Below are 20,003 nucleotides of genomic sequence, written 5' to 3'. Positions count from 1 at the left end.
AACCAGAGGAACCATGAGTTCCCTCACCTGAAGACAAACACTGAAGTCAGCTGTGACTCTGCATGCCTGATGTCATTGAAATGTCTCCTTCTTTGTCAAACTGAGGCCAATCTGTTTTCTGTTTTGCTTTTCTTTTTTAAGAAAAGTACATAGTTTGGGACATTTTGCAAATATCTGGGATGTGGGTCATGATCTCTCTACCCTAACTTATCCAGAGGCTGTATAGAAACTTGGCAATGTGGGCCAAGAAGAAAATGAAGGTATTATGATGTTAAAAACCCATCTGAGTTGCATTATTATGATGATTTATTGCAGAAGTATTTTTATCCAGCATATCGAACCATGGAAAATGCTAACAGGTTCCCCCTTTATTGGACGTACCAAGAAGAGGAGTAATGGATACATCGGTGAATCACAGTGGATCAGTTAAAGTGGAAATGTTACCCCAGTCTCAACTGGTATTTATCACTGCTAATTCAGTTAAACCTCAATTGTTTACAGTAGGTGAAGATTGGTCCACAGACATATTTTTTGCAAATCTCTGATGCCATTACATTTTCTTCACCTAACAAGAAATCCCACAGATCCCTCCCTGGTCATTTTTCCTCCTCTGAACAATAACTTCATTTTATTGCATCTCTTGCAATCTTGAAGGAGGCAAGTATTACATGGGCAGAACAAATGAAAAGCAGAGTCAAAGAGCTATCAGATATCAGAATCTTTCTCCAGCAATTTGGAAATAAACTAAACTGCAGTTATAAATGCCTAGAGAGCATTATCATTGAGGAAAAATAAAATTGATTAAGGAATGTATGAAGACATTGAGAGTTTAGCTATGAACTGTATTTTATAGCTATTCTGCTCTTGAAGGAAGATCCTATATAGACTTATATCTACTACTTGGACATTCAGTAGGGACTTAACCTCAGTTACAAACATCTGATCAAAACAGTCTGAAGCTCCTGAAATGGGAAAAAGACTTCTCTCTTCCCTACTCCCTTTTGTTACAAGTAAGAGAAGGAGGTTGCTTGCTGGTATCCATCATTTTGACTCCTCTGCTGTGATTATATCCTGTCTTCTCTGCAGAAGCTGTATCACTTCTATAAGACTTTTGATGGTGCTCACATACAACTCCATTTTGCTGCTGGAAGCACAGAGGCACTGACCCTGATTTCATGTGTGCGAAAACAGAACTGCATCAGTCTGCTTAAATAATGAACCAGGGCTTTGGTTTTTTTTGGGTTGTGACACAAGAAGAACCAAAGGGAAAAAGAAAGCTGTATTCCTTAAAATATGAAATCCCAGAACTGCTCCTTGGGGAAATTATAGCAAACTACCTGAATGAAGCACAAACATGGAATTGCCTGCTGTGCTGAGCATTATATCAAAAGGATGAATGTTCTGGTCTAATCAGTAACAATGCCGTGATGAGAAATTGTTAACACCTTGGAGGTGGCAAAAACACCAATGATAAATGTAACACTTCTGTAACAGTCTATCCCTTAATGACTTGGAGAAGTAATTGAAGGATAGACTAAGCCTCAAGGCACTTCTACAAATACAGGAAGCCATGTAGCCAACCAGAGCTACGTAGAAATGGTAGGAAGAATCACGTGACCTACTTCACAACGAAAGTGTTAGCTGCTATGGTCCACAGACCTACCTTGCACTGGCATGACTTGCTTATAGCGTAGTGAAGGCTCACCCTGCTTCCCATGGTGCATGAGCCATTTGCCTGTGCTGTTGAGGGACCCCCTGGCCAGCACAGCCAGCTTGCATAAGAAAGGTCAAGTTTCCTCTGCCAAGTAATGGTTCTTATTCCCCACCTCTTCTGTTTTTCCCCAGGTTTCTTTGAAAGGGAAGTACTGGCAATATGTTCCCAGTACATGTTCACCTAGAGAAAGTGTGCCCTGGGAAGAAAGGATTTTGGTCTTAACCTCAATGCTGCTCTCCGACTCAAATAGAACCCTACGGGTGAAAAGGGAGACCCATTTTTTCTTTAGTTTACAGTGTTTCTACCACTGGAAAAACATCTGAGGTACAGATGAAGGACAGAAAAAGATCTATCATGAAGCCAGTAGAAAAGATGGATGAACTCCTGAGAAGACTAAAGGGTAGACACAGATCCAGGTGTTGACTAGTGATAGATGCGGAACAGGCACAGAGTTTGCTCAGTGTTTCTTGCAGAATTTCTTGCCACTGGAAGTTTCTGAGTTGAAGGAAAGAGGTGAGGTCCCTCTCTGCAAGGATATAACATGCAGGAAGGGCAACATTTTTTTTTCCTACTCATTTAATTTCTAAACCTGTACTGTGAAAATTCAAAGCGCCTTTGATATTTCAGTGTGCTTACCACACAGAAAATATGAAGACACTTTATCTCAAAGCCCAGTCTGATTTATGATCCCAAAACAATTATATATGAAGGCTTAGAATATCTTTATGCAAATCTTTACATAGGAAAGTTTTATTAACAAACACCCTACCTGCATGTAACATTCCCTGCCCTCCTACTCTGCTTTATTCTGTATGAAAGTATATGGTACCGATATTTCTGAGTCACACTTATTAAGGTGGAGCATAGTAATGATACCTTTTAATTTTTGCAAAACATCTAAAGTAGCATCATTTTTTTCCTTGTGAGCTATTACATATTTGGAAACCCTTAGTGTATTTTCATGATACCATTAGAATTACTCTCTTGTGATGCGTCTTCTGCTTTATCGTCCTACATCCTATTTGTGAAAATAACCTCCAGCAAAACTGAGAGTAAGTTAGTCTCTCAATGAGCTATCGAGTGCTAATGGGTGAAATACTGGTTAGTAATAACTAGTCCATTTGGGTGAAGATGCTATAAAACATAGCAGGTGAGGATCTTGCACAAATCCTCTGAAAAATGAAGTATTACAAAATTCATTTGGAAATATCCATACTGCCTCAGGGACATAACCCATTCACTAATGCAGCTGATACTGCTTTCTGTATAATCATTTATTCTATCACCAAGGACATAGATCAATGAGATGAGAGGAGCAGAAAGGCATACCAATACCAAACTGCTGTGATATACCAGTCATTTAAACCATTGTAAACCAGGAGCACTGATAGCTCCTGTGGTAGTTTCAGGCATGCTGATTCCAGAAATTATTTTTTTTTATCCTTTTGAAACCTTACAGGAAGCAAATAAGCAGTTTGATTGCCAGTATAAATCTTGGGTTTTCAATCAAAAAACCCTGAAAAACCCAGACTGTTTAAACAGAAATCCAGCATGACATTTCAGATCTGTTCAAGTCATCCCAAAATACTTATGATGCCATGGCATGGAAGTTCTGTTACTAATGCAGGAGGAAGAAATATAGGTTACTGTTTGTATGGTTACTCACTTCTTTGTGGCTTCAGGTACAGAGCATTAGCACAATTCTCATTGAACAAGCTTAATGTAACGGTTTTTGATCAGGATCTCAGCTATGGCTACTGGTTTTTCTGACATTGTAAAGCCTGGAGTGAGAAGTACTTAAAGATAAAAATACAAGTTTTAAGCAGATGCTAGTACTGCCTGAAAGTGGGATGGTTAAATCTGAGGGCACAAGTTTTTACATAGGGGAAGTTATTTTGGCTCAGAGCTACCTCTGACTTGAAGCTGTCACTGTGCAGAACAGAAGGTGAGTGGTGGCAAATAAACGGGCAGTGTGAGATGGAGCCCTATAGACAGATACTCTCTACGTGCTCAGAAAAGCTGCAGAGAGCAGCTCAAGATGTTGATGTAGAAGGTCATGTAAGCAGTTGCAAAATGTTAATGGCTAGAAGAAAACATAATTCCAGGCTGAAAGGTTAGGGGTGGAGAGAGCGGAGGGAGAAGGCTGCTGAAACAGCTTTACAAGACTCCAATTTAAATTTGTTTCCCACATGTGCAAGAAGAAGGAAGATAGTGATAGTACTGTAAGATAACATGAAGCAAATAGCTACTTTCTGTAGCAAAACAGCTCACTCATTTTTTGTGTCACTGCCTGTAGACTGTGGTTTAACACTAAGGCTACTGGAACAAACCTGTAACTGCTGCACAGCCAACAAGGTGAGAAGGGACATTTCACACAAGATGTTGCCCCTGACTATAATGAAGATGACACTGTGATTCATCTTCCTTTAATCCACATCATCCCTTTCTATCCCGGTGTATTCCTCATCCTTTTCTGAGCAACCCTACAGTGCCCTGGCACCCTGAACACAAGCAAGGAGGTTGCTGACCAGAAACTATTCAGCTGTTGGAGGTAGATGAACAAGAAGAAATTTGATATTTTTTAAAAATGAAAATGCAAAACATCAGACCCTTTTAGAGGACAGAAAGAAGATTCAGTCCACTATGGGGAAGGTATTTTGTGTTGGTATTGCTTGTGCTTACTGCTTAGGGCTAGCACCTAAGGAGATACTGAATGAAAACACCATTTTCTAAGAATTGCACAGGTTGGTAATGGAAATGTTATACTGAGAAGAAAATATATGAAAACAGATCAAAATGTTGACTCTTAAAAAGACTTTTTGTCCAGATGTAATTCAAAATGTTATTAGTGTTTAGAATCTGATTTATATAACGTGATGGATTAAAGCATGGGATTTTTTTTCCCCTCTTTCTTAAATTGCATTTAAATGAAACTCTTTTGGTAGAGATTTTTCTTGAGACTGCAAATTGTGAAATCTAAAATGACAAGGAAGTGTATATTTTGAATAAAGCATCCAATTCTGGGCAGTTTCCGTTTTCTCCATCCCATGCTCAGACCTCATTTTTATTGAATATCAATGTAAGACCAGGTGAACCATGGACTAACTTGCTCATTCAGCAAGATGTTTGCGACCAGACTGTTTCATCTTTTCACAAAAACAGTTCAAATATACTATCCCTCACCTTCTAGATTAAATGCTATTCTGTCTTGACTCTTTGACCTTATCTTTTGACCTTTTGACTTGAAAAGATTAAAGATTATGCATTACATTTGAGCCTTTAGATGATAATTCACAGGATATCAGAAATCTTGGATTTCGCTTCCTGTGGGTCCCTGTCAGCTTTGCATGATGACTGCACTAAATGAAATATCTTCGTATCTTCTTTGCAGCAGTAGTGGCTAATTCAGCTTTGAGGATTCTACCTTGTGTCACAGTGTCATAAATATCCTCATGAGGAAATAAAATATTTTCTTCTTTTAAAAAATGAGCCTTTCTTTCTTCTTCTGCAGGATTGCTTGTGAAATAAGGGCTAAAATATACTTCCAGCACATTTTTTCCTTTCCAGTGTTTTTCATTAAGCTCTCACCACTGATACCACCTGAGGTCTTGTTTCCCACAAATCAAGTAAAAAGCTCGTTTTTACAGTGGATGTTAAAGTGATGATGGAGAAGTGGGCCTCCATGCTTCCAACTCTCTGATATTTTTCTTTCTTTTCAGTCAAGTGTACATCCTATTGCAGACCTATTGTTGCTGCACTGTATAGTATGCAAGCCAATGAAATATTTTGAGACCTGTGCAACCCTGCCCCATGTCATCAGTTTGTAAGGAAATTTCTCCCATTGCCTTATCTTTTTAAACTTATAACTTACATCTGTATGTAGACTGAAATAGAAATCAGTGAGATCATATTACTGATGAGAAGCAGAGAAGACATGAACAATATTTACCTCTTAGAAGCAGATGTTAAACAAAACAATATTTAAAACAAAGAGTTGACAGGTTTTTTTGACTTGAAATAAACATAGCAGCTGCCTAGAGGACATCAGATGGATCCTATGACTAAATTAAACGTCTATATAGATGTAGATACATATTTTGGATTGAAGTGTCAGTTTATTAATATGCTCAGTCCCCATTTGTGCCAAAGCAACCTATCATCTGATGGAAAAGTTCTTGTACTCAACAGCAAGTGAAACCCAACAAATGGCCATTGTTTTCAGGAGCAGTTTGGTCAGTGAAGGCATTGTCCAACAATGAAATGTAATCATTTCAGCATTATAATACCTGCATCATGACACTGTCTGTTATGACCTCTTGCTCAGCCTCAATGTCTAAAAACTGAAACAAAATGAAAAAGAAAACCAAAACCAGAAAAGAAACAACGCAAGCCAAAACCTACGGCTTCTCTACTTCAGTGGACATTTATTACAATTTGAGTTGTGAATATTGCAGCTACCAAGACCCAGCTACCTTATGCTCCAGGCTGGAGTCTTTAAACATCAGTGAAAAAGGCTTGATATGCTCTCTTCTCAATTTATCGCCACTCCGTAAGTCGATGGTGTGCTCTATTCGCTTGTTAATTTCCTCAGGCCCAGACTGGACATGCAAAGCTTGTGCAAGATGGTTTGGAAGCAGATTTATTGAATTTCTTGTTAGGGCAGCCAGAGTCTAGGGGAAAGCACATGCAAACAGAATAAACCTGCTGGTCCCCTTGGGTTAAAAATGCAATGTTTTAGATCATGTTGCATTGCAAACCATTACAGCATTCCATGCAATTCATTCAATGAAATCTATAGAAATGTAAAATAAGAAGTCTGTTCCACTAAACACATACCGTACAATAAGGGGAGTACTTTAATGTCCTCTTTTATACAGACTAAGAGGTTTACTGCGGCACTAAAAAACAGGACTATATTCCCCTTTCCAGATTCCGCTATTTAATTATTACAGCATGCATGAGGGGATGACACACCAAAATCACAGCAGGGTAGCTAACTCAGTGGTGTGTTTTAACAACTAAGAATGAAAGCTACAGAAAATAGAAGTCAGAAAAAAAGTAGTAATGAATTTTTTCTTGTTCTTAAAGTTACTGGATGTGTGTAGTGAAGGAACAGATCAGTTAGGCAGGAGTGAAGAAGGTGACAATTCTTGTTACTTCAACATGGGCTTTCTAATAGTATGTTCTTCTTCACTTCTGGTATATTTCAGCCAGTCTAGATTACAGTTAGAATATACAATTTAATTGAACTGTAATTCATATTCTTGTTTATTGTCTCAAATGCATTATTTGTTTGGTATTTCAATGGCTAATTAAAAGAAAAATAAAGAAAAGACTTTTTGTACAGCTTCACAAAGGAAAGCTAGCAGAGATAGCATGAAGGGTGCTTCACCTTCAGGAAAAAAGTAGAGTTTGCTTTCATAAACAGAATGACTCAATCCAGTTTTATGGAATCATTTCATGACACAAACCACAGTGAAGCAGCATTTTCCCACTTGAATGGGAAAATAATCTCTACTACCTGTGATATTCCCAAGGGTTAAAATATGTTAACGAATGGAAAGGATATAAACCTTCATACATCACAGCATAAGACATTTCAGAATTGTTATGGATGAGAAATACACCTCTACTTGATAAAAGTTATCCCATAGGTCCTTGCTGGAAAGATCTTCCGCCATGTGTCCCTCTGGGTAATGTTTGGAACAGGAATTTGAGATGGATTTATCACTAGTTTTCTCTGGAAAGCAAATTCTTTTGGATCATTGGATTATCTGCAGCAAATGATATAGGGAGTTTTCCCTTGTTCATATTCAAAGTATAGCCAGCAATAACTTTCTAATGAATCTTGGAGAGCACATAAAAACACAGGAAGGATCTCAGGTATCCACTGTCAAACTCCAAGTGACAACAATTTTTACAATCCTAATGTAGAATTATAGAATGCGTTAGGTTGGAAGGGACCTTTAAAGGTTATCTAGTCCAAGGACTCTGTAGTCAGACATAGTATCTTGTTTTTTCATAGTCCATCTTTTGATGAGGGACTTAAAACCCCCAACATATAGGCAGAAAAGGATATTAGGCCTGAAATCTTCTGCCTATTGAAATGAAAGCAATCTTCCTGTTTGCCTTAATAAGAAAAGGACTTCAGTACAGATGGCTTGGCAAACCACTCTGCCCAAATCTCCCCATCTGCCCTCCAGAGAATCAGTATCATCAACATTTGGAGGAAAAACAATGTACTAAAGAAACTTTTCTAATATTGAGGTTTCAGATATGCCTGAATCTGTATCTCAGCCTTGGAGTTAAAGTGGAAATTCTAAGGTTAGAACCAAATCCATCCATTGAGTTAGCTTGATAAATACTGCATAACTACACACTAAAGCACTACTTTAGTGTAAGTATTCCAGTTTATTTTAAAGTAAGCTATACTGAAAAGTTATTGTCAGTTTGTAGTGGCTGAAATTACAAGAGGACCTAAAGTCACTGTTAAAGGACAAGATCACATGAGATACTGTTGTGTACATTAATTCCTCAGAATTATTTCACATTGCTGTATCTCCACAGGAAGTGAGGGTGGAGAAGGCCTGTAATGTTGTGATTGGGCATTGTGTTTTACTTACATGAGGAGAATTATCTCAATTCATCCTAGTAAGTGACAAGATTTTGCTTCAAACTGTATTTTAAAATTCAATTAATATAAAGAACTGTCTTCTTGCTGAATGTATGAAGTGGTTTAGAGGTCATGGTAGATGAACATGACATAATATCACCGCTATGGCCACAATGCCAGTAACATTGATGCAAAAATGGACTCTGAAGTTGCATTTATTTTCAGAGGATAACAAGGAAATTCATATTTGAGTTTAATGGAATCTTCATGTCCATATGCATACTTAAGGAAACTGCTTCCCTGGAATTAGTAATAACAATAATGAAAAATACCATGCAAATTATTGTCCCAAGAATACATTCTATCCACATGTTGTCTCTGCATCACCCTCTTTGTTCTACATCTTTTAAGGCTATGTTATGCCAGTGTAAAGAAATACTGGTTCTCCCTATTACCTCACCTACACTTTTGTGAACAGCTGTATGAAAAACACAGTTATGAATCCTTCAGTGGGCTTTTGAACTTTCCTAATGCTGACAACAACCATTCATCACATAGGAACACATACAAGCTTCTGTTAGGAAAAAAACCCAGCCAAATTTATTCCTGAGACTAACAGATGAATTAAAGCAAACAAGTAATAAAAATCCAACTTTAGAGGTACTGTAAAGGTATCTGCTATTAGATTTGACTTTCTTCCCACAAAGTTTTTATGCAACAAGTCCAAGCATCCAGACCTCATCGAGAAGGGGAGTTTTTAATTAGTGGCATTTAGAAAACTCTAGGAAGGCTTCAAATTATTAATTTCATATTGCAAATACTTGATCTTGGAGGGAAAGAGGGAAATACAAAGTCATACAATTAAAGAAGCAGGATACAGGCAGAATTTGGTTCAAGAGGAAGACACCTAAACAAAGGTGGCTAGGTGCTTGTTATTTAAGCTTCTACTACTGTCAGTATGCACTCTGCACCCTTTCTGTTGCACAGTGTGCAGCTATGGTTGACTGAGATGCCCTGGACAACAATCTGGAGCTAGGAGACATGGCACAAGACCTATGGAAATCCCATGCACTGCTGGTCACTGGTGGGGAAGCTGGACCAAGCTCTTATCAGCACATTTCAGCACAGGTGTTTAAACTGAGACATCAGAGTCTCTTACTTGGCTTCTGACTGATAGACCAGATGATCACAGGTCTTTTATAGGCCCCTTGTGATATGGATGTCTCAGGCACCTTAGAGCACCACAAGGAGCACCAAAGCCTCATGTTTAGGAGCTGAGCTGTGTGGGACATCAACACCTGGGACAGTCACTAGATATACAAGCACAGCTGCCTTGGTCTTGAGCTGAATTCCATCCTGTTGTTTATACTTGTCTATTATCTTGGCAGTCTCTAAGTATAATTTTTGTGATAACTGTTCAGAGTCATTGCAGCCATCTCTAAAAGATGATTATGCAAGACACAAACATATTAATATGAGTAGGAGGCATTTGATTCAATAACAGCTCTATCCATATCGGGCATGGCCTGAATTTCGGAGTATGCACTTGCGTCCTTGGCTTACCTCACCCTCAGAACTGAGGCACATGGTAGTAACTGTGCTGCAGACACATGTAGCTTTTCTTAATGTCTGTGACTGCATGTATATAGAGTGGTTGTTCTGTTCCTTAGTCATATCAACACCCCTTCAATTCACTGACTTAGGCTGCCCATAGAAAATGAGTTTGAGGTCTAGAGCACGAATTGTGACAACTCTGAGTTTGGCAAAAGACCTCACGAGACACTGCTATTTCATATTCTTCCTAACATAAGTACAGCTAAAGAGAAGATACATGTGATCAGAGTTGCTCAATTTTTTGTTGTAACTTATATTGGGTTAAGAGATAGTTTAAATGCTATTGGCAAATGTTCAAACATAAGGAATGATTCATTGTTGGGTTGCTGCTACATGGATTCTCAATGTCTGCTGCAGCCAATGACCTTTAGACTGCATAATTAATGTTATTAAATACTTATTCTGTCTAAGACTGACACACCTCTGGATAAAACTACTATATCCTAGTGTAATTTAAATCTATCATCAGAATTTTGAGCTGGCATAAATTATTTATGAACAGCAATGCCTATTGTCTCAACTCTAATATTGAAAATTACATAACAATGAAATCACACATGGAATAGCAGATTTTTAAAACCTTGTCTTCACCGGAAAGCTTATTGTAAAGCTGTGTAATATAAAATTATAGTTATCTCCAGCACAAAAATAAGTTTTTAAAAAACCTGTGAGAAACCATTTATAAAAATGGATATTATTTTTATAACTGTAAAACTAAAATCTGCTTTAAAGCAACTGCTTATTTATTCCTATTTAAATTATTTTAATGGGCTTTTCACTAGTTTATTAGGTGGGAGTTATTTAGTCCTTTATTTCATTCCTCATCCTTGTTAGTATCAAGGTCATGTTTAGCTGAGAAAATGATCAAAAATATGTTAGCCTACTTCACCTAGTTTTTTTTGGACTGCAGAAATTGGAGTGTCTTAAAGGGAAAGAAGAAACAGAGAGGGATCAGAAGCTGTTCACAGCAGCATGCACCCATACCTCTATTCTTAATGAAAATGAGGATATAGAGACAGATCAACGAAATACGGAGAATACTAAAAGGCAGTGTACATGCAGATACAGAGATGTAAAGAACATATATAAGACAGGTGTTTTATATAACAGCAAACTATGCCATGCTCCAGTTTAGTTTGAAGAGGTGAAGACACCACCATGGGCTGGTTGATTGTGAAGGCTTATCACTTCTGAGCAGATTTGTAAGAAGCGGAAGACGGTTGACAGAGCAAGACCTCCACACAACAATGCTTGAAGTTCAACAGACAGTGCAGACAAGTAGGACTAAGGAGGTGCAGCAGAAGAAAGGATATATCATGTCATTACAAATCCCTCAGAAAAATGGAAGAAAACTCCAGCTGACCTTGTTTCTTAAAGACTCATCATTCTTTCAAATACAGTGAAGACAGTGGTATCTGAGGGCATTTTAACCTTTCCATCTTTAATTCCTCTAAGCAAGCAGATGTCACAAAGAGAATTTTATGACTGTACAAGAGTAGTTGGTTCCCTGGCTGTGAGCAATTAGATACCTAGTGCTTTTGGAAAAGATCTGATCAGGACCAGTTGTTATTATCTCATATTTGTACTGAACTATGCATGACCTTAGAGTCTAACTCATCTGCTAGTGAACCTTAATTATTTCTTAGAACCCAAGCTTTAATATTTTTAATTAAAAATTAAAAAGAAAAAGGTTTTTTCACAAGGTGCTTTTTAGTAGACCTTTTTTTCTTTCCTTTATATATCAATAACCTACACAATGCTTTTTCCTCTGGCAAAAAAACCCAAACCATTCATTCACTCTCCTTTTTACTTTGGTGACAGTACAATGAAGCTATGCATTGAGATACACACTCTGACTAGGATGTCCCAGATATTTTTCTAACGTTAGCTTTACTTTTAATCTACTATTTTATGGACTGGCTCAATTAAAACTAAGCTGCACAGTATTTAATTTCATTAGGGAAAATAATGCCAAACCTCTGATATTTCCCCAGTTTGGATACACAATTTATTTCTTCTGTGAAACAATGTGTTTAATCCTCTGTTGTTACGGTAGGTCTTAGAATAAAGGTTAAACATGAATTTGTCTCCTCTGAGGCTTCCATTATTGAAATGCACTCAAGCATGCGTTGACACTTGATGACTTTAAAGGAAGTTTGACTTACGTTTTGTTTTCCCACTATATTATCAAATGGAAGTTCAGGGCTCCAGGATCCTTCGGTAAATGTTGCTCCACTGTTTCTCCTGTCGGAGGAGCTGACAGCCTCTTTCACAATATCTTCAGGCAAAGTCAACAGACTCTCCTCGGGTTGTTTAATTAAATAAGTCTCAATATTATGTTTCCTCAAGAATTCATTACGTTCTTTGCCGTGCCCTTCTTCAACTTTATAATCCCCATTCAGGCAGTCCAAAGTGGCTTTGGAGATGTGAATTCTCCTGCATAAGTGAAATAAATGGTAGTAGTAAATAGTAGGTTGTGCTCTAGTATACGTAGGTGAGATGGATTTTATGAATTATGTGTCAGCTTTAACATGATGAATAAATAGAAGGTTTTCTATTGTATATGATGAATTCTATAGGGAAAATGAAATAGCATATTCAACAAACATGAGCTTTATTTGAGGACAAATACTCTCAGGGCATGTTCACATCAATAGGATCTCATGAATGCACAAAGTCCTGTCACAGGAAAAGCACTGTAATATTCACACCTGATACATTTTGCTCAGTGTAATAGTTTAATGGGACAACTTTCTGTGTAAAATACTATTCAGAGTGAATGAAAATTGCCACTTCCGGTAAATATGCTGCGAGGGAAATACATGTTATGCATTAGAGCAGTGTGTGTAAAAGCTCTTTAATTTCCTTCAGTTATCTGAGGTAGCTTCAGCAGCTGAAATCAGTGGTGTGATTGCATCTGAAGGGAATTAGGGAAATAGGGAAACTGTAGAAAGGCAGGTGGGGTAAAAATTTCTAGTAAGACTAAGTAATGAGTTCAAAAAGCGTTTGCAAAAATGAGGTTGAATCTGAGAGATGACATAAGGAAAGGTCAAATTTTGCAAAAGCATGGTGAGGTTTTGAATGTCTTCCAACCAAACATGGTGATTTTTGGCATTTGGACTTTCTTAACCATAATTATGACTGATTGAGAAGGACAGAAAGAAGTGCAAGTTAAAAAAAAAAAAAAGTATCTGATTTTTATTTCTATTCTTAAGAAATATTTAAGTTTCTACAAATAGGCCAAATTGCAGAATCATCTAAAACACATCCACACAGTGAGTCATGTGAGTCATAAATGTGATAAGAGTGTTAATTACACATTTATCTAACTCAAGAAAATAAAAGTAATCTCTCCATTAAAATTGGTTCTTCTTTCAAACTTTGGATGCGTGGCTCTTTCTGAAATTCAGACTTGTGGCAGATTCTGAAAATTCAGAACCAGCTAAAATTCTTGATCATTTCTTGATGACACATGCTGAGGGATTTTTCTTAGGCACCACAAATTTGCTTATCTCTGCTGAAGGAAATGGTCCTAGCACACCCCTTGGGAAATTTCTTCAGGAACTGAAAGGATGCCACGACTGAGTTAAATTCCATAAAACACTCCACAAAGAGTAAAAGTCTGTAAGTCTTTGTATGATGTGTATATACTGGCAGAAAATAAAGCACTAGTTGTCTTTAAGCAGTGAGAAATGCCCAGGAGTATCAGAATCTGGCACAAACTGGGTCTATGGGAAGTATTAAATATAAGTATGTAATTGAAGGATAAATAAACGTGCCTAATTCATTTTTGAAACTGTCTCAGCTTCCCTCTGAAGTCAATGCAGGGTTTGTACAATTTTCCCTGTCTGAAGTCATACAGTTCTGATGTCCGCAGAGATTAGCACTCTTTTGTAGTCAAATGTCAGTAAAACTGACAATAAAGGAAAAAGTGAAAAAGTTTCTCAAATATAAGCAATTTTTTGCCTGGACTTTAAAATCAGAGCATATGATGTCTCAGAAAGACAATGCATTTCCTAGCTCTTAGAAAACCAAATAGTCTAAATTGACTTAAGCAAAGCACTAATTTAAAAAAAAAAAAAAGGAAATAAGAAAAAAAAAAGGAAAAGGAACTGATACATTAGTTGCCAGGGTGACTATCTTTGTGCTGAGCTTCAACTAATATAATTTGGGTAGACTGCATTATAAAGCCATGAAATACAGATTTTGTAATGGAAATAACAGTTTTAACTAGAGTGTAGAGTTGGCTATTGATGCGATACCCTTAAATGGACCAAGTATTGATAAACAGATGGTAGATAAAAAATATTTTCTCTTTTCACCTTTTGTACAGATTACTTAAAAAAAAAACTTAAAATATGTAGTGGAGAGACATCCTTCTACACAAATGCAGTAGTTCAAGAACCTGGGTTAAAAAATGGTAGCCCACTCTACTGCAGAAAACATATCATGCCCAAAGCTTTAGGTGATACCTGTCATTGATACATCTGGGAAAATTAATTAGTTTATGTGATTTCAATGCCACAGATGCCACAGATTGATAGTCAGATGAACCAGGCAGTGAAGACTACTGGAAGATGGGTTCCTAGCAGGAGTATTTCTGAAATAACACTGCATGATTTTCTTCTCAGGTGTGGACACATATTTTTCCTCTCAGAAAACCAGAAATGATTGCTTTTCCTCAGTGCTCCTGAGTCTTTCTTCCACAACAGTTGGGCTGCCTGCTTATGCCCCTTCACTCAAGGACAATCTGTCCCTGCATCATCTGTGCTTATGAAGTTCCAGGGTGATATGCAACCTTTGAGAAGGAGACCTGAGACCCTTCTGCCCCCAGGTTGAGTGAAGGGACCTCTTTACCTGGGGCAGGTGAGCTGCCTCCCTCCACTGTGCACCTGGGAGAGGGCCATGCTTCCTTTTTGCTCTTGTTTCACACAGTGAGAGCCAGACCATTCATAACCCCTGGGTGGGTTTTCTGATGGAACAGAAGAAAGCAGGGCAGCTCTGGGAATAGGAGTGATATGGGTATTGTGACAAGCAGGGGGATTTGAATGCTGGTGTCAGGGAGAAGTAAGGAGAGGCTGAAGTGAACTTAACTGCTCTATTAAATCTGCTCTGTGCGTTAGGAAAGCCTGATGTAAATCACTGTTTTGAGGGACTTAGTGAATTGTTGTCACATCCAGGCTTTGTTCTGCTGGCAAACTGATATACAGGAGTGGAAATCACTCTGCTCCAACAGACTACAACGTAGCCAGGCATTTTATCAACAGCAGCAAGGTGCTGCATTCTCTGGGTTATTCATTAATAGCTGTACTACTTGCACACATTAACAGTAATAAACTAGACTTTTTCACAGGTGCGGATGGTGAAACTTAGATAATTGATTTGCTTATGTTAACAAAGCAGCATGTGACCTTTCTTAGTCATCTCAGGCTATCATGTGGGATAAGGAGAGAGGAAAGAATTTTTTTTTCCTGCAATTTCATACATGGGTGACATATGTATAGTATAGAACTTGTTTTCAGAGCATGCAATGTTTATTTTTCCACTAATTCTAAGAACATATATTAGTATAAAGGTCTGCTGTGGGGAAGAGTGGAATGGGCCTGTATTTGCAAATGTAATATAAAGCAAATATCTTCCTGGGAATGTGACAGCTCTGACAAATGCTGATGTGTATGTAGGGACTACAGCACATGACTCAGATTTGATGACTTAAAACCTCCCTCATTCAAGATGACAGCACCACTTAGACTTCTTCTGCATAAAGATGTCTGCTGCTATTGCTTCTATGTTCCAAGGCCAAAAACTGAATTGTTGTAGGGGATCTTTTTGTACACGTTTCATCACCGGAAGGTGGAACTGAAAGTGAGCAGAATATTCCTGCAACCACTAATCTTGATTCAAATTCCCCATTTTCAATTTACAGACTATAGTGAGATATAGGTCATGTAAGGCAGAAATAACATTTTGTCTTCTGGGTGAATCAGTGACCTCAGATAAAGAAAAACTTGGCAGCTCAATGGAAAATTATGTATTTTTCACATATATCTATGTATTCTGAAACATCTACTAAACCACCAAATTATTTAAATGACTTCTTAGAGAGTCTGCTGTCCATAACAGCTGGTTATTAGTGTAACAACCTATGAACATGTAATTCTTCATAAACTTTTTGCATTATGTTATAAAATAAATTACAGCCTTGCACCTCACAACAGCATTTGAATGCAAAGGACAAGAGAAAGAAGCCCAGAAAAACATGGAAATGGTCAATATTAAGTGGGAAATTTGGGCTAGCTTTGAGTATTACATGGGCTGAATACAGTCACTGACCTTTGACAGGAGATCATAGCTGGCAAGGAAAAGCAACTGCTTTTGTCTTTTCCAGTGCCTCTGCAAGCTGAACATTTCTACTTTTTTTGATAATAGCCTCACAAATCCTTGTCAACCACAAAATACCAGGAAAAAAAAAAAAAAGGTCATAGTTGATGAAATAACGTAAGACAGTTAATCTGTTGGCAAAGTTAACAGTGTACTGTTGGCAATGTTTTCTGACTGTGGGAAATACACGTTGGCTTACCCAGGAATTCCACCTGACTCGAGTTTGTTTGCGATATCCACGTCCCATGACCAGACATCAAACTGCCACTTTCGCAGGCCCAGCACTCCACACAGAACTGATCCCGAATGTATCCCTATTCTCATGTCAATGTCATGCTTCGTTCTTGACCTAACATATCTTTCAAAAAAAAAAAGAAAGAAAAAAGATGAGACTCATTAAAGTATATAGCATGTTTTTTTAATATCTTTTGGCAATGGGAACAATGTAAAATGCAGTAATGTCATTTGTTAGAAAGAACCACTTAGTCTGTAAAATGAAGAGATAACTTTCTAGGTAAGAAAGTATAGGTAGTGATAAAATGACTCTAAAAGCCAGATTATCATAAAGCACTTAATTGCATGCATGGTTCAGTGGCACATGTTATTATTCGTATCAGACAGCAAGGGAAAGATAGGGAGAGAAAAAGATGTCTGAGTGAATTGTCTGGACTCACTGAGTCCATCAGCTTGGAATTATAACAGAGCATTTGGCAATACTACAAATATAATTATTATCAAACCTGCATATATTTTTATATTCTATAGCAATTTTAAAATTTCTTTTAGTATTTCAGAAATGCTACTTTGTTGACTGAAATTTCCAGAGTTACTCTTAGTCCAAAGGTGAATTATTTTCAGTAGAATTGGCCGGAACACCATTTGCTCTGTTATGATAACGGTGTGATTCTAAAACCAGTTTCTTCCATTTCATGTGATGGCAAAGACCATTTCAGCTCTTCAAAAGTAAACACATGCAGGAATATCTCTTCACAATCTCAAAAAAGAGTTTGGTCGCAGCACTGTTTTCAACTAATATGTTTATTGCTTATAAAGACAATTTTACTGTGTTAAAATACTCTCTTCCTCTTCTGATACGAGACATCATCTATTGTTCATAGCCACAGGCACCTTAGTAGTATCCAAGACCTAGGACTGCCTCTTCCAAATCAGTTTTGAGATACTGCAGCACATCACCTTTGGAAGCTCAAAAAAATAATGAAGCTGAATCCATTGATATGACAAAGAGAGCACTTTTCCAGTTCTACCCATGTAACAACAATTATTTGCACCAGAAATACTATTAGAGGCAGTGTACATTAATATTTCAATGGCAGGCTCAGGATAAGAAAAGCGCGTTGCTACTGTTGGAGTATAAACAAGGCTGTTGTTTCTCTGTAAAGAGTCCCGTCTCTACAGTCACTGAAGTCAATAGAAGCACAGCAAGATCACACAACAGAGCAGGCAAAGAATAAACAGCTCTATTTCACAACTCTGAAGCTAACTGCTGTTGCCTCAGATGCCTCAGTCATGACCTTGATGGATCTCCTCTAGAGGAGAAAAGGGCAAATTGCTTACTGCATTCAATACGTGGCCTTTCATAGGTTCAATGGGGCATCAATACATTTTTTAGGGGGAAATGTTTTAAAATTGAGAGAAGCTAGTTGTATAAAAATGTGAGTAACTGAAAATAAGCAATTCAGCTTTATTTCACTTTTCTGCATATTCTGAAATATGCATATTATAAGTCCCACTGCAGTTTGCCTACAAGAAGGCCTGTTCCTCATGTCAGGAAGCTAACATATTTCAGACAGCTAAAAAAGAAGAGATTTTAAAAAGTTAATCATAAAGTAATAGAAAAGAAGCTTTGAGAATGGATTTATCATGTTCTGATGCTCTGAGTTTAAAGTTTTCATCTGCAAATTTCTTCATTGGTTTTCGAGCAAGAGGGCTTAAAATATCAAAATTAAATAATCACGTCTCTCTGGAGCATCAGACGAAGAAACAACTTCTCCCCATTGAAGTATCCTTAAATGTTGTGAGAATAGTTAAGTGAAAGCACTGCAATTTGTAATGTGTTTTGAAAAGCTTTCACAGAAATGCAAAAAATACCTAAATACTCTTAAGTGTCAGAGGAATTATCACAAAACTCCCCACATGATCGTTTCCCCATTCTGCCTTTTTCTTTTGTTCAGACTAAGATAATTATTTCTCATTTTATGTCTGATTTCCTTATCTTGAAAGAAAAAGCTAATTAGATTCAGAGGAATAAATGAGCAAAAAGCTTTTCATTGAAAAAAAGCACACAATAAGAGGAACTTAAGCTTAATAAAATGGTCTAATAGCATATATTTATGTAATCTCTCTCACTGTGTATATATACAGACAATCTATTAGACCAATTTAGATTTTAGGTACTGTAGTACTTAACTGTTAATAAATACTAGTATTTCACATTGGACAAATGCTAGCATTGAGCAATTATTGACAGCATGGAATTTGACGAGTCCAAATGCCAGACAAAGAAACATGGGGCACAAATACAAATCAGGAGAGAGTGGATGGAAAGCATCCCTGTGGGAAGGGATCTGGGGGTGCTGGTTGGCACCAGGCTCAGTATGAGCCTACGCTGTGAAGCCTGGAAGCCAGGAGAGCAACCCACAACCTGGGGTGAATTAGGTACGGTGTATCCAGCCAGCCAAGAGCGTGCAGTGGTGGGCTCCACAGTTTGAGAATGATGTCATTGAAACTGTCCAGAGAAGGGCAACAAAGCTGGTAAAAGGCCTGGATGCCATGTCCTACTAGGAGTACCTGAGGATACTGTTTTTGTCTGTTTTGGAGAAAAGATGGCTGACAGGTGATTTCCCTGCTCTCTACAGCTTCCTGAGGAGGCAACATGAAGAGGGAGCTGCTGAGCTCTTCTTGGGATCCAGTGATAGGATGCATGGGAATGGTTTGAAGCTGCACCACGGGAGATTTAAACTGGACATAAGGAAACATTTTGTTTGATCTCTCTTCACCAAGAGGGTGGCCAAACACTGCAACAAGCTTCCTAGTGAGGTGGTCGATGTCACAAGCCTGTCAGTGTTTAAGACGCATTCAGACAAAGCCTTTAACAACATGTCTTAACTTCTGGTCAGCCCTGAAGTGGCCAGGCAGTTGGTCTAGGTGATCATTGTAGGTCTCTTCCAGCTGAACTATTCTGTTCTTCTATTCCATTCTGTTCTGTTCTGTTCTGTAAATACTGTAAATTATGGTCTTGTATTTGTATGCTTTGTGAGAACTAGCACACAAAGATCTCATTAGAGAGACCAGCTATAAATGATTGTGCAATCCCTCTGTTTCCAGAGTGCTCACTAATGACTGCTGAATTTTAACTCTTCTGTTGTCATAAAAATGTGACGATGGCCAGAAAACCCTTCACGTGTCTCAATCAGCCACATAGGACTTCTGCATTTGTTCAAAACTTCATGTAGCTATGCTGTCCACATGACACTGCTGACCCTAACGAAGGTCCTATCTCCATTGCCTCATCTGTTGTCTTTCATAACCTTCCAGACACTTATAACCGTGTGCTGCTGCGGTGATATTTGATCTCAGCTCTTCATGTGCAGCCAGTGTAGATTTGGCTACCTGCCTGCATCCTCTGACTGAAGGCTGTTCTGTTTTTCTGTCTGCTGCAGT

General features: G+C 37.9%; 1 protein-coding gene across 1 annotated transcript in view; it reads right to left on the bottom strand.

Annotated features, from left to right (window-relative positions):
* Positions 1-20,003, bottom strand: part of ADCY8 (adenylate cyclase 8) — a gene marked incomplete at its 3' end in the record, with an annotated part of 128,668 nt that overhangs the window by 34,653 nt on the left and 74,012 nt on the right. The window contains exons 6-8 of the mRNA XM_084279756.1: positions 16,522-16,680; positions 12,107-12,377; positions 6,187-6,384 (exon numbers count right to left, since the gene is read on the bottom strand). Of these exons, the coding sequence (XP_084135882.1) occupies positions 6,187-6,384; positions 12,107-12,377; positions 16,522-16,680 (628 nt within the window). The remainder of the gene's footprint in view (positions 1-6,186; positions 6,385-12,106; positions 12,378-16,521; positions 16,681-20,003) is intronic.

This window comes from Gallinula chloropus, assembly GCF_964237585.1.
Source record: "Gallinula chloropus genome assembly, chromosome: 2".
NCBI classification, from domain to species: Eukaryota; Metazoa; Chordata; class Aves; order Gruiformes; family Rallidae; genus Gallinula; species Gallinula chloropus.
The sequence above is the reverse complement of the archived record's forward strand: the minus strand, read 5'-3'. Positions and strand labels throughout refer to the sequence as shown.